Raw genomic sequence first — 13897 nt, 5'->3', positions numbered from 1 at the left:
CTTAAAAATGAAAGGGTAATGTTGCTCAGCATGACTGTATTATGAATGAAATGTCATTACATTTTATGAGTGTTTGCAAAATTGCATCTGTGCCCTTTCCTTTATCTTGAATGACATGAGGTCAGCAATCAGGGTTCAGGTCATCCAACAGTTGCATGAATGTTTTTTTGTGTGCACTGAACTAAATGTATAGTTCCACCACGATAGCTAGAAAGATAATTGTGACAAGTCAAACATCTGTTGCTAAACAATGCAGATACTGGTTATCCTGAATGACGTGTTCAAGATAAATGTTTTGCACTGAACACATTCTGAATACACTGCAAATATATGTCCTGTCATTGGGGCAGAGGCATCCCTCATGATGAACAGCTGACATTTAACCCCTGGGCCCACCATGGGGGTTGTGCTGCATAACCAGCCTCCTCTGCTGCGTCCTGTGTGAGGTAGGGTTGTGCCAGTATCCGCTGCAGCAGCTCCACCTATTGATCAGAGTACATAGTAAGTAAAGGTAATCTTATGGTTGTTTTATATGTGGCAGGTACTGTTTTAGTCCAGTGCAAAATAGTGGCAGAATGAAGTACTAATGTTTTGCCTGTTTGCATCCTATGTACAATACAACCTGTATTTCAATGTAGTTCAAACAATTTACCTCTGAGAAATCATTGCCCTCAGCCTTCCGTATTGCAGACTCTGCCATCCAGTTTCGCAGCACGTATCTGGGATTGATCCCTATGGAAAGTTTGATCATCTCAGATGTAAATGGTTTATTTCGTTCTACCAAGCAACAAAAATAACTCAATAACAAACAAGATTTTTGCAAAAGGTCCCCTTTCTTCCTTGTCCTTATTCAGTAGGAGAGGACTGCATAATCAGTCAGAGGACTGGAGCGTGCTTATCACGTCAATCTGTCGGCGTTCCCGTGGCGACTGCTTACTTTTCATCCTGTTTTGACGATCCTCATCAGAATCACCTCCCTGCCTGAGCCATTAAAAACAAAGAATCAATCATCTGACATTATGCCATGAATCTGTGAGACTAATGTTAATCGAGCCAGTTGAATGATAGGCAGAAATAAAACGTTTGCCCTAAAGAGACATACCCAAACGTAATTACTTTTCCTGAATGGCCATAAACAATAACTGGTAATATTGCATAGTTTTAGAAGGGTCTGGAACTCTCCTTTCTGCTAAAAAGTTCTACATTGCTGAGGTGTACCCACTTTAGAGGACACAAGCTCAATGACATTGCATCAATAATATGAAAAATCATAAAAATTCTTCCAATTCAACAAAAGTTGGGCAATGGGGCTAGAAATGACAAATGCTTCCAAGATATAGTAACAATCAAACCACTTACTAGAAGATTTCACATTTCTTAACTAAAATAAATATGATCATACTTAGTGACGGTACAATATCGGCACTATTTTAAAACATGGGACCCAACGATGTTCACAGAGCGTTTTGTAAAAACCCAAATGTCAGTTGGAAGCGTTGCAGAACTGCTCAAAGTCCCCCAAATATGGGACACAGTTGAGTAATGAGTCATCAGAATATTTGGGAGAAACTGAGGTCATAAAAAGCATATTAACCAAATGTATGATAACAGTGCATTCCTATTGTACATACCTTTTTAATCTATGCAGATACATGCTGACCCACTCGGGGTACATCTTATGCGAAGCCAGGTTCTGCAGGGCCCACATCACCTAACAGGGATGAAAGAGGAGAGGACTTTAGTTCTTTAAGGGGCAATCTACAATTTGAAAAACAACACATCTTCAGGAATCAATGGCTATATATATATCTCATTTAAAAAGTCCAAAAATGGATGTAGCAATTGCAGATTACCCCTATAATGTAGTATAATGTAGTTAGTCAGTAGTATATTCTCTTGTGATTGTTTGTAGCGGGTTAATAAGCAATATGTATGACCTGTAAGTTGGACATGTTGTGAAGCTGCTGCATTGAGGCTTCACTCAGCTGTCTGAAGGTCATGGTGAAGTCTGCACCTGTCTCCTCCATCAGCTGAGGAGGATGAAGCCAATCAGAGACACAGGAGAGAGAGAAAGACAGCCAATAAAATGCACTGGACAGGGACAATATACCAACATCAGGTCAAAGGGTTACTCACAGGGTCAGATATGGACACACACACACAGAACCTTAGAGCAATGAACCACTTGCCTTAAGCAGAAATGCAATGAGATATTCATCCTCCTCCTCCTCGCCAAGTAAATCTAACTTTGCCTTGAACAGTTTGTGAAACCTGGAATGATAAAGTTGATCATAATATTTGGAGGGAAAAGGGAACTTACAGACATATTCAAATGCACACACAACCCAGAGAAATTTAGAGAGAGAGAGAGAGAGAGAGAGAGAGAGAGAGAGAGAGAGAGAGAGAGAGAGAGAGAGATAAATTACCTCATCTGGTATATATGTGGGTACCTTTTCAGTACTAGCCCAGCCCTTAAAATTAAAAATTAAAAACAATGTACTGTCAGTGTACACTCCCCAACATCCTCTGACAAACAAATGTCATGGGAAAGTTATGATGTACTTTTCTGACGTGCAAACCGATATCACATTTCAGAATTGTTTAAAAATAAGTTGGGGTTATACTTGTCAGAACAGTTCGTATAACCCTTCCCATGCTTACCCTTGCCTCTGTTCTATGGTCAGCACTGGAGTTAGGGCTTCTAGGAGTTTCTCCAGGTTGAACAGACCAACATTGGCCTGAGCTCCGATACTATACCTCCCCTCCTCATCAGATGTGTTGGGGACAAAATCTGAAAATATCAGTTTCTCGTTGCAGGTGTGTGGTAAAATGACGACCTCTTCAAAGAAGAAAATTAACCTGCACACTACTCTTATCACTTATTTGATTAAAGCTTACATGATATGTGATAACTAAACATTAAAGGGATACTTTGGGATTCATATTCACCTCCCCAGAGCCAGATAGACTCATGGATACCATTTTTATGTCTCTGCATTCAGTATGAATGAAGTTAGAGGTAGTTTCGCGAGCCAATGCTAACTGGTGTTAGCGCAATGACTGGAAGTGTATGATATCTACAAACACGCTAGCAGTTACCATAGATGTCCAGTCGTTGCGCTCGCAAGCTTTAATCAAAATAAGTGATATGAAGGTTTCTCTTCACTTCTTCGCTACTGTAAAAACAAATCGGCTACCAACAGGCATCCTGTTCAACATATGATAAAGAAATAGAAACCTGTAGGTACAAAATGACAGAAACAGTGGGCCAATATGAATAACATTAGATATCAATATGTCCTGAAAGGGCAGTATATGCATGAATGTACATACTTGGGTTGTAGGCCTCCATAAAGCCAAACGGTCCATAGTCAATGGTGATAGACAGTAGGCTGAAGTTATCAGTGTTGCATACTCCTGTTAGGGTAATGAAATACTATATAAACACAAAGTTAACCACCGTACAGTATGAACAGAATGGAATTATGTGCATACTGCATGTTAGAATAGTGCCATTTCACAGATTCGTATTTCTCATAAATCACTAAGAAGAGAGTATTTGGACTTATAAACTGATCCTAATATCGTAATTGTGACCGATAACGTCAATATCAAATTTGATTGGATTCAAGTGCATTATTTTTCTGAAGTGCAGTAATTTGTCATAAGAAGTACCACTCACCATGTGCAAAGCCAATAGACATCCACTGGGCAATGAGGTGAGCGGTCTCATTCACAACCCTGGAGTAAAATATCTGAGGCCACACACAACAAAAATCAGCAGGCACAAAAATATACAGATTGAAAACACATGTTCAGTATAAAATATTTAATGTTTGAGCATTATATACTTAGATCATTGATCCGGTAAGTAGTAGTTAAGTAGTGTACAGTGTGGCAAAAAAAAGCATTTAGTCAGCCACCAATTGTGCAAGTTCCCCCACTTAAAAAGATGAGAGAGGCCTGTAATTTTCATCATAGGTACACTTCAACTATGACAGACAAAATGAGAATAAATAAATCCAGAAAATCACATTGTAGGATTTTTAATGAATTTATTTGCAAATTATGGTGGAAAATAAGTATTGGTCAATAACAAAAGTTTATCTCAATACTTTGTTATATACCCTTAGTTGGCAATGACAGAGGTCAAAAGTTTTCTGTATGTCTTCACAAGGTTTTCACACACTGTTGCTGGTATTTTGGCCCATTCCTCCATGCAGATCTCCTCTAGAGCAGTGATGTTTTGGGGCTGTTGCTGGGCAACACAGACTTTCAACTCCCTCCAAAGATTTTCTATGGGGTTGAGATCTGGAGACTGGCTAGGCCACTCCAGGACCTTGAAATGCTTCTTACGAATCCACTCCCTCGTTGCCCGGGCGGTGTGTTTGGGGTCATTGTCATGCTGAAAGACCCAGCCACGTTTCATCTTCAATGCCCTTGCTGATGGAAGGAGGTTTTCACTCAAAATCTCTTACATGGCCCCATTCTTTCTTTCCTTTACACGGGTCAGTCGTCCTGGTCCCTTTGCAGAAAAACAGCCCCAAAGCATGATGTTTCCACCCCCATGCTTCACAGTAGGTATGGTGTTCTTTGGCTGCAACTCAGCATTATTTGTCCTCCAAACACGACGGGTTGAGTTTTTACCAAAAAGTTATATTTTGGTTTCATCTGACCATATGACATTCTCCCAATCTTCTTCTGGATCATCCAAATGCTCTCAAGCAAACTTCAGACGGGCCTGGACATGTACTGGCTTAAGCAGGGGGACACGTCTGGCACTGCAGGATTTGAGTCCCTGGCGGCGTAGTGTGTTACTGATGGTAAGCTTTGTTACTTTGGTCCCAGCTCTCTGCAGGTCATTCACTAGGTCCCCCCGTGTGGTTCTGGGATTTTTGCTCACCGTTCTTGTGATCATTTTGACCCCCCGGGGTGAGATCTTGCGTGGAGCCCCAGATCGAGGGAGATTATCAGTGGTCTTGTATGTCTTCCATTTCCTAATAATTGCCCCCACAGTTGATTTCTTCAAACCAAGCTGCTTACCTATTGCAGATTCAGTCTTCCCAGCCTGGTGCAGGTCTACAATTTTGTTTCTGGTGTCCTTTGACAGCTCTTTGGTCTTGGCCATAGTGTAGTTTGGAGTGTGACTGCTTGAGGTTGTGGACAGGTGTCTTTTATACTGATAACAAGTTCAAACAGGTGATTAATACAGGTAACGAGTGGAGGACATAGGAGCCTCTTAAAGGTCTGTAAGAGCCAGAAATCTTGCTTGTTTGTAGGTGACCAAATACTTATTTTCCACCATAATTTGCAAATAAATTCATTAAAAATCCTACAAATCCTGGATTTTTTTTCTCATTGTGTCTGTCATAGTTGAAGTGTACCTATGATGAAAATTACAGGCCTCTCTCATCTTTTTAAGTGGGAGAACTTGCACAATTGGTGGCTGACTAAATACTTTTTTGCCCCACTGTATCTAAGCCTAAATGTCAATTATTAACAAAGCTCAAAGGCAAATTAGACCATTGTAGGCCAAGATGATGAAGAGAGGTTCAGAAATAATTAGAGACACTTTATCTTTTGAGTATTCAGGTCATTCATTTCCAATGCCCAGCGTGATAGAGTCACATCAGTCCTAGAGTGAGCTACAATGCCTTCGGAAAAGTATTTAGACCCCTTGACTTTTTCCACATTTTGTTACGTTACAGCCTTATTCTAAAATGTATTACAAATGTATAAAACATTTGCCTCAGCAATATACACACAATACCCCATAAGGACAAAGCGAAAACAGAAATACCTTATTTACATAAGTATTCAGACCCTTTCTATTAGACTCGAAATTGAGCTCAAGTGCATCCTGTTTCCATTGATCATCCTTGAGATGTTTCTACAACTTGATTGGAGTCCACCTGTGGTAATTTCAATTGACTGGACATGATTTGGAAAGGCACACACCTGTCTATATAAAGTCCCACAGTTGACAGTGCATATCAGAGCAAAAACCAAGCCATGAGGTCGAAAAAATTGTCCATAGAGCTCTGAGACAGGATTGTGTCAAGCAGTGGTGGAAAAAGTACCCAATTGTCATACTTGAGTAAAAGTAAAGATACCTTCATAGAAAATTACTCAAAAATACTCCTTGAGTAAAAGTCTGAAAGCATTTGGTTTTAAATATACTTAAGTATCAAAAGTAACTGTAATTACTAAAACATACTTAAGTATCATTTCAAATTCCTTATATTAAGACAACCATATGGCACTATTCTTGTTTTTTATTTATTTATGGATAGCCAGGGGCACACTCCATCACTCAGACAAACAAAGCATTTGTGTTTATTGAGTCCACCAGATCAGCGGCAGTAGGGATGACCAGGGATGTTCTCTGTTTAGTGAGTCCACCAGATCAGCGGCAGTAGGGATGACCAGGGATGTTCTCTGTTTAGTGAGTCCACCAGATCAGCGGCAGTAGGGATGACCAGGGATGTTCTCTGTTTAGTGAGTCCACCAGATCAGCGGCAGTAGGGATGACCAGGGATGTTCTCTGTTTAGTGAGTCCACCAGATCAGCGGCAGTAGGGATGACCAGGGATGTTCTCTGTTTAGGGAGTCCACCAGATCAGCGGCAGTAGGGATGACCAGGGATGTTCTCTGTTTAGTGAGTCCACCAGATCAGCGGCAGTAGGGATGACCAGGGATGTTCTCTGTTTAGTGAGTCCACCAGATCAGCGGCAGCCATTTTCTTTTCCTGCTCAGCATTCAAAATGTAACGAGTACTTTTGGGTGTCAGGGAAAATGGATGGAGTTAAAAGTACATTATTTTCTTTAAGAATGTAGTAAAGTAAAATTTGTCAAAAAGATAAATAGCAAAGTAAAGTACAGATGCCCCCAAAAATACTTAAGTAGTATTTTAAAGTATTTTTTACTTTTGTACTTCACACCACTAGTGTGGAGGCAGAGATCTAGGGAAGGGTACCAAAACATTTCTGCAGGATTGAGAATCCCCAAGAACATAGTAGCCTCCATCATTCTGAAATGGAAGACGTTTGGAACCATCAAGACTTCATAGAGTTGGCTGCCCAGCCAAACTGAGCAATCAAGGTGGTAGAGTGGTCAGACGGAAGCCACTCCTTGGAGTTTACCAAAAGGCACCTACAGACTCTCAGACCATGAGAAACAAGATTCTCTGGTCTGATGAAACCAAGATTGAAAACTTCGGCCTGAATGCCAAACGTCACATCTGGAGGAAACCGGGCACCATCCCTACGGTGAAGCATGGTGGTGGCAGCATAATGCTGTGGGGATGTTTTTCAGCGGCAGGGACTGGAACACTAGTCAGGATCGAAGGAAAGATGAACGGAGTAAAGTACAGAGAGATCCTTAATGAAAATCTGCTCCAGAGTGCTCAGGACCTCAGACTGGGACGAAGGTTTACCTGCCAACAGGACAACGACCCTAAGCACACAACCAAGACAACGCAGGAGTGGCTTCGGGAGAAGTGTCTGAATGTCCTTGAGTGGCCTTGCCAGAGCCCGGACTTGAACCCGATTGAACATCTCTGGAGAAACCTGAAAATAGCTGTGCAGAGACGCTCCCCATCCAACCTGACAGAGCTTGAGAGGATCTGCAGAGAAGAATGGGAGAAACTCCCCAAATACAGGTGTGCCAAGCTTGTAGCGTCATATCCAAGAAGACTCGATGCTGTAATCACTGCCAAAGGTGCTTCAACAAAGTACTAAGTAAAGGGTCTGAATACTTATGTAAATGTAATATCTGGTTTTTTTTGGGGGGGGTTCCGCAAATGCTTTGACATTATGGGGTAGTGTGTAGATTGATGAGGGGAAAAACTATTTCATAACTTTTAGAATAAGGCTGTAAGGTAACAAAATTTGGAAAAAGTCAAGGGGTCTGAATACTTTCCCGAAGGCACGGTATGCTGTTGTTTTTACAGGTCTTTTCAACAGAGCATTAGTGTAACTAATAATGAGGTTTAGTTTTCCCCTCATGATTATAAAATAGGCCTATTGAAAATGTAGAAAAAACACAAACATTGAAAATAGACTTCTCATCACTCACCAAATACTTGCCTGGATCATTTGAATCAATGGAAGGAAAATGCTCCTGTATCACAAAGTCCAACAGTTTCCTGAAAATGAAAACATTTCATGTCCAGAGTTAGAAAGATTCCCTATACACTCCAGCTGTCAATTTCACGGTGATCCATTTATAATATTTGTATTCTGATACAGTATGTCAATTCTTTGTTTCTGTATTATTTTGAATGTTATTATGTATACACACCTGTTTATGATCTGAGCCCTTCACGAGGAAAGAAATAAGTCAAATAAATAGTTGTTCACAAAAAAGAAGATCTGTGTATGCTAACCTTAAAAGGTCAAGTTCTTCAGCTTTAGCCAGAACCTCCAATGATCCGATCCGGAACCATGACGTGGCCAGCCGCAGGACAACCGCTCCTGAGGAGAGAGCATCCATTACGGCAGGAAGGGAAAACATACATTTACATTTGAGTCATTTAGCAGACGCTCTTATCCAGTGCGACTTTCAGTTGGCGCATTCCTCTTAAGATAGCTAGGTTAATCAACCACATATCTCATGTCACAGTAAGCACATTTTTCCGCAATAAAGATGCTATCAGTAAAGTCCTTGCCAGTAAGAAAAGACAAGTTGGAGTGTTAGTGCAAGAAAACATGGCTTGGCACACGCTTTTGCCATATGAAGTATCATAACTAAAAATGTAAAAATCTGTGTCCAGCCGGGTCAAAATCTCTGGGTCAAACCAGTCAACAGTGCCAAATAAAATACAAATATTTAATACTTTTAGGTTACACATTATTTACATGCTTCACATGATTAAAAAAATATGAACTTCCAAATAACATATTTAACCTATAAAAATCTATGAGGACAGTACAATTACGTCAATGTGTGCATGAGTCTGCACATTGAGTAGCAAAAGGGGAGGTTGCCCTTAAGATAGAGAATAAGGACACAGCTGATCTTGTCACGCCCTTACCTCTCTCCTTCTTCACTTTCCCATTGTAGAACTGGTCCCTCCACACTGCCTCTTCACTTACAATAAGACTTGGAGATAAAAGCAACACATTTTACAACAAAGAATAAACTGAAAAATGTCTGCATAGCAACCAACACTACAGTCATGACGTTGGCCTGGGGGGTAGGTTTATGACAGTCATAAATACCTCTTCCCCCCTTTTTCCTCTCTCTACCCTACTGAGGTTACATTTGCAAAAACCTTGGTTAACATAGAGATTCTGGGAACATCAGAAGGTGGGGGGGAAATGAACTATATTCTGGTAATCCGACCAATTGAACATATGCGGTGGTACTTTATAAAAATGATGTCAGTTCGGTTGTCATCTGAGACATTCTCATCAATGATAAGATGACATAAACTCTACAGTGGAAAGTCTACACATCAGACTTATCGGATTCACATGGAATTGTTGTTCAATTTAAATGTTCAAATATGAAATTATTCGTGATGGGGTGAAATGTGATTTTAGCTTCTAAAATGTGAGAATTGGGTTTTCATAAGACAGGGCTCTGCTCAATCAGTGGCCCGTCCCTGTGAAGGGACATGGGCTATAAACATTTTCAAACACGCCCTCCTCTCCCTTCCTATATAAACCCTTGACGACAATATAACCTCCTGTTCCAAAGTTTTTGGACGAAGGTCCTATGTCAGAATGGTTCAGATAATAACTACAGAACGAAGCCAACATCAGCGTGAGCTTTGGTTGCGAATGGTATGAAAGTTGAACTCTTATTCACTACAGAAGTGATACCTTCTAGCCGTTGAGTTAGCAACAGCAGATGCAACGAGGGTTAGGAAGGAACAGACAGAGTATCCCGTCTATCACCCAACGACGTTACTACAATTGACAACCAGAGACATTCTTCAAAGGACTCTATTTGGCAACACGGCCTTCCATCTACCACCAACCTACCGAAGAGCAGCTCAGAATAAATATTTATTGCATTTTCCTTTTCCAAATGGGCGGTAATTTAGAATGCATCAGATACTATATTAACGATAGCACAGCTTCTCCCTGTGTCCCTCAGTCTTCCCGCTCTTTCACTCAAACCCAGCCCTTTTCCTTTGTGTAACAAGCTGTCATATCTGTTCCGCCCGCTAGGGATGTTTTCCTTTATGACGTGATTTGTAATCAAGTTATGATTTAATTATGTGTATGTGTAATTCTGTGTGATTAGTTAGGAATTTAGTAAATAAATAATTAAACCCAATTTTGTATTGCTGATTCAAATTGTTAGCCAGGGTTCGTACAGATAACCAAGAATTTACAACTTTCAGATGAGACTGAATTAAGACGACGATTGATATTGACTGCTATTGATGTAAAATATTACTAGGTCTTAAAGAGTTTATTCGGAAGATAACAGCTCTATAAATATTATTTTGTGGTGCCCGACTTGCTAGTTAATTACATTTACATGATTAGCTCAATCAATTTATAGAATAGCATGTCATATCACTTATTCCGGCATAGCCAAAGACACGACACTACATACCTCCTCTTCCAAGTTTACATTGATCCCACACTCAAAGCTTAACCCAAAACATGCTTGACCCCTAGCTGTCACCAAAAGGATGATACCCAATTGAACAACTGTCAACATGTCCAGTCTCACATCTATAATGGAACACTAGTCACCTTAACAATGTTGACATATTTTGTATTACTCATATCATGTCTATACTGTATTCTATTCTACTGTATCTTAGTCTATGCCGCTCCGATGTTGCTCGTCCAAATATTTATATATTCTTAATTACATTCCTTTACTTCAGATGTGTGTGTATTGTTGTGAAATTGTTAGATATTACTTGTTAGATATAACCTCACTGCTGGAGCTAGAAACACAAGCATTTCGTTACATCCGCTAAACATGTGTATGTGACCAATAACATTTGATTTGATCTCAACCATGTTGAAACAGCTGATGGCTGGAACAGAAGAAGTGATCTGAATGATAACATTAAAGGTCCTTGAGTAGACCTAGGTTGAGTTCCTGCACGACTACATTGCTGACGCATGCCAGACCTTATAACGCTTGGATAGGTATTTAACATATCAGCTAACCACATCATATGATATAGCCACCTGCTGCCTGATTGCACAGTCAATGACGTGGCAGTTAACAATTGGTTGATGCAATGCAACGCCTGCGCATATAGTCGGACAGGAACTCGGCCAGAGGAGGCTGGTGGGAGGAGATACAGGAGGACAGGTTCATTGTAACGGCTGGAATGGAACCAATGGAATGGTACCAAACACAATGTTTCACTCCATTCCATTGATTCCATTCCAGCCATTACAATGAGCCCATCCTCTTATAGCTCCTCCCACCAGCTTCCTCTGAACTCAACCCTACTGTTGTATCTACCTGTCTGTTCTGTGTGTTGACGTTAGCAATCTAGGCCATCTGCACTCGCCTCTCACTGTTTATCCAATGGATTAGCCCTAGACTCTGATTCAAGTTCATATTAAAAGTTGCTTTTTTCTGAGAAGATCATAGACTACATTGTTGAGAATAGGCAGCAATCTAAAACAATGAAATCTGCATTGAATTGTGAACAATGAAGGGATCATTTTGGAGTCTTGTGTTTTTATCTTCTGAGATTTTTGGATGGAGTGAGATTTCTTTTGCGAGAGAAAGGGAGCTAAAACCATAGAGATAGGTACTCATCAAGGATATAATCCGTTTTAGCTGCCATTGATATTGGACATTGCCATCATCCACCGTTTTAAAGTTGACAACTGGGTGGGGATTCCTATGGGTTGTAGCGTCAATGGCGCTGCCCATGCTGTCACAGATGGTATAATGGCACAGATGTAAAGATGAGTTTTATCTATCTCTATGGCTAAAACTCTGTTTGAGTTGTATATCAGAGTGCTGTCTTGTATCAAACAATTGTATGGTAGGGTAGTGTTTGACAGACAGCAGTCAAAGCAGCTCATTGGCCTGGTTACCTGGCAGCTCTGCTAGTAGGAACACCCAGATAGTGCATGGCCTCGCTGCACAGGAACTCTCTGACTGAGGAGCGGACCACAGCTCGGCCATCTCCTGACCTGTAGTACAACAGACAACCTTTCTCAGAAGATTTTCTTGGGCCCAATCCCAAATCAACCCCTAGATCCTACGCACTTGTGGAGATCTGAGAGGATTTTTTGGGCCTAAGCAATACGGTAAAACTTCCTCCTAGCCTATCAGAGAGCAAGCTGGAACTATTACCAAATTGCTTAAACTTGTAAAATCCTCTCATATCTCCACAAGTACATAGGACGTAGGGTCTAGGGGTCGATTTGGGATATGGCCTCACTGTTAGGTCAGGCTAGAAATTTTACACCTGTTGGTCATGGTCTATAAAAATATAAAAGTGTAGATTTGACCTTGAATATGGAGTCTTTCCAGAGCCTTTGAGCTGGAGTTCCCATCTTTCACCCTTTCTGTGAAAGAACACACACAAGATGACTCACGTGTACCCTGCTGGCAAAGCAGGTTGAAATACTGTCATTACAACCTCAACCTTCTGTGTGGTCATGTATCCATTCCCAGTTCTACTGACCTGCTAGTATATTCACCAAGGAGATGTGCTCGGCCATCTCCTAACTGACCTGCCCAGTAGCCAAACTAAAAGATTAAAGAAAATGTCACTAGTATTTAGTCATAAACGAGTAGGTTCTTCAAAGTTCAATGTGATATTAGGAGGGATTAAGCAATTGATACAGAAAAAAAAGGGATGAAAAATGAATAATGGTATAGAGATGGTACAGTACCTGGTGACCCCCATATCTGTGTGTCAGAGGGCTGGATCCAGGAAAAAGTTTACCACCACTGAAGTACTGTAGGAAATCCTCTGACTGGGACACTGCAACATCTAGATCCAACATTCCCTCAATGACCTCCTGGAAAAACAAAGCTACATTAGAATAGGTAGTAGCTCCTTCTATTGAGCTGTTATAACACTTATTCTAGGTTAATTCACATCCATTGTAAACCACATTTCTTGACAATATCTAGTCCCTGGAAGTAATTTGCAAAATGACCTTTGATACAGCCGCAAGTCTCAGAGGGCCTTTGAGTGGGGTTGGGTCAGACTCTGAAAAAATGCAGTTCTTCACAGAGCGAACAAAGATACCATCCACTTGGTCAAGGGGGAAGGATTCTGCAAGAAAAGTCAAACAAAGTTATTTACAAATATTTGTTTGATCATGCAAATAACTGTCAAAACTTTTCTGGGCATTTGTTTGACAAAGAATGCAATTCTGAGGGATTTACCTAATAGCTTTTTACACGACAGGTTGAAGTGGTCCAAATTGTGCAAGTGTTTCTCCACACTCTTGTTGAAGTTGAAAGCATGAATGTAGTGTTGTCGGTCTGACATAGTGTCAGCAGGACCGTGACATCTTTCAATAGTATCACAATAGTCCATACATGCAGACATGATGATTAGGTTTGCCAAACCCAAAAGAACATAGCTTGAGGCACTGTAAATAACCATGATTGCAACTCAAAATTACCTAGCTAGCAAAACGGACAGCTGATTGCTGGCTACAACGTCACCATTAGTTAACTCTCTGATGAGATCCACACTGCATGATCCATAAGTCATAAGAGACTATCAAGTTTCTCAACTATCTCGTGCATTCCTCTTTTTGCGGCACCTGACCATCACTATCACATAAGACATTAACTTGACAGTGAGACAGTGGCACACTCTATACTAAAGCAGGTTACAAGACAACAAAACATGGATTGTTTGTTGCTGTCGAATACTTCCTGATTTCTAAAACGTCATGACGTCAACCAACGTAATTTGAGTTATTCCGCTT

At 40.6% G+C, this 13897-nt stretch overlaps 1 protein-coding gene across 1 annotated transcript; it reads right to left on the bottom strand.

The window, feature by feature from the left end:
* Positions 1–19: 19 nt before the first annotated feature.
* LOC124039696 (protein adenylyltransferase SelO-like) lies at positions 20–13860 on the bottom strand. Its single transcript, XM_046355942.1, has 19 exons — positions 13344–13860; positions 13112–13230; positions 12842–12970; positions 12631–12695; positions 12455–12511; positions 12035–12133; positions 9034–9101; positions 8386–8473; positions 8076–8145; positions 3683–3755; positions 3334–3417; positions 2662–2791; positions 2427–2471; positions 2190–2271; positions 1938–2030; positions 1632–1711; positions 938–981; positions 653–732; positions 20–482 (listed from the first exon to the last, which is right to left on the bottom strand). The coding sequence occupies exons 1-19, from the start codon at positions 13564–13566 to the stop codon at positions 360–362; spliced, it is 1752 nt and encodes a 583-aa protein (XP_046211898.1). The 5' UTR covers positions 13567–13860; the 3' UTR covers positions 20–359.
* Between the last annotated feature and the right edge of the window lie 37 nt (positions 13861–13897).

This window comes from Oncorhynchus gorbuscha, linkage group LG07 (genome assembly GCF_021184085.1).
Source record: "Oncorhynchus gorbuscha isolate QuinsamMale2020 ecotype Even-year linkage group LG07, OgorEven_v1.0, whole genome shotgun sequence".
Classification (NCBI taxonomy): domain Eukaryota; kingdom Metazoa; phylum Chordata; class Actinopteri; order Salmoniformes; family Salmonidae; genus Oncorhynchus; species Oncorhynchus gorbuscha.
This window is presented reverse-complemented; position numbering and strand designations above follow the sequence as displayed.

Coding starts and splice junctions, on each gene's coding strand:
- LOC124039696 (XM_046355942.1), bottom strand. CDS start 13,566: ATGGTTATTTACAGTGCCTCAAGCTATGTTCTTTTGGGTTTGGCAAAC. Junction 12,696..12,841: donor ACAGATATGGGGGTCACCAG/GTACTGTACCAT, acceptor TTAATCTTTTAG/TTTGGCTACTGGGCAGGTCA. Junction 483..652: donor AGGGCAATGATTTCTCAGAG/GTAAATTGTTTG, acceptor TCTGATCAATAG/GTGGAGCTGCTGCAGCGGAT.